The 1382-nt window shown below is 38.3% G+C and overlaps 1 protein-coding gene across 1 annotated transcript in view; it reads right to left on the bottom strand.

Annotated features, from left to right (window-relative positions):
- Positions 1-319: 319 nt before the first annotated feature.
- LOC107742057 (troponin I, fast skeletal muscle-like) overlaps positions 320-1382 on the bottom strand; it is a 2556-nt gene continuing 1493 nt past the window's right edge. Inside the window, exons 4-6 of the mRNA XM_016554913.1 lie at positions 883-972; positions 586-762; positions 320-442 (exon numbers count right to left, since the gene is read on the bottom strand). Coding sequence (XP_016410399.1) covers positions 353-442; positions 586-762; positions 883-972 — 357 coding nt within the window. The 3' untranslated portion in view covers positions 320-352. The remainder of the gene's footprint in view (positions 443-585; positions 763-882; positions 973-1382) is intronic.

Below are 1382 nucleotides of genomic sequence, written 5' to 3'. Positions count from 1 at the left end.
GAAATTCAAATAATATTTCACAAAAATATTGTTTTTACTGCATATTTAATCAAATAAATCCAGCCTTGGTGAGCATAGGAGTCTTCTAAAAAAATGTAATCTTCCAGACCCAAAGCATTAGTGTACGTGGTAATACATTTAGCTGTTCAGGAGTGCTGCAACGCTCAAAAACACAAAGGCAAATACATATGTATACACAAATCTTTAATGCCATGCCATTCAACACTGGGACAATGTACAATGTGCAAAACAGTCCAGGAAAAATATTTTGATTGGAACGGGAGGTTCACAGGATAGAAAGATGTTTGGCAGAGAAATTTTAAGACATATGGGAGAATAACCACAACACATCTTAAGCCTCGGACTCAAACATCTTCTTCCTGCCGTCCATACCAGCCTTATCCTCGATGTTCTTACGCCAGTCGCCGACTTGTTCTGCAGACTGTGGAAACACAAAACATCAGACATGAGCACAGCGTGCTGACAGGAGGGTCCAGACCAAATACATTCCACTTGGAGATTTTCCCATGAAATGGGTAACGTGGCCAAGCAGAGACAAGAAACATTTCTGAATCTGCAACCCACCTCCTCTTTGACCTCCTTCTTGACTTGTTTGAGGTTGGCTCTCAGGTCCATGGAGACCTTGTGTTTGGAGCCCAGCAGAGCCTGAAGCATAGCGTCGGCTGACATGCGCACTTTCTTTAGTGCAGGTTTCTTGAACTTGCCCTTCAGGTCGACCACCTTGATCTTCAGATCCTCAATCTAGAAACACATTAAACCACAGTCAAAATGGAGCTCAGACAACCCAATATTTATTAATAACAACACTCAAATGGATGAATCACAGAACATACGACAACACTGAGGTGTGGTGATCTTTACCTCCTTGTCTGACTTGGCAACCTTTGCATTAAAGTCATATCTCTCCTCATCAACCTGGTCGATCTGTTGGTGAAGCTTCTTGCACAGCTCCTGGAAGGCCAAAACAAGATTATACATGATATTCTATCTATCTATCTATCTATCTATCTATCTATCTATCCACCTCATTCTATCTATCTATCTATCTATCTATCTATCTATCATCTATCTATCATCTATATATCTATATATCTATCTATCTCATTCTATCTATCTATCTGTTGGTGAAGCTTCTTGCACAGCTCCTGGAAGGCCAAAACAAGATTATACATGATATTCTATCTATCTATCTATCTATCTATCTACTATCTATCTATCTATCCACCCATCTCTATCTATCTATCTATCTATCTATCTATATATCGCATTCTATCTATCTATCTATCTATCTATCTATATATATATATATATATATCTCATTCTATCTATCTATCTATCTATATATCTATCTATCTCATTCT

The sequence above is a fragment of the Sinocyclocheilus rhinocerous genome, unplaced genomic scaffold (assembly GCF_001515625.1).
Source record: "Sinocyclocheilus rhinocerous isolate Xijiao unplaced genomic scaffold, SAMN03320098_v1.1 scaffold135, whole genome shotgun sequence".
Taxonomy (NCBI): Eukaryota; Metazoa; Chordata; class Actinopteri; order Cypriniformes; family Cyprinidae; genus Sinocyclocheilus; species Sinocyclocheilus rhinocerous.
The sequence above is the reverse complement of the archived record's forward strand: the minus strand, read 5'-3'. Positions and strand labels throughout refer to the sequence as shown.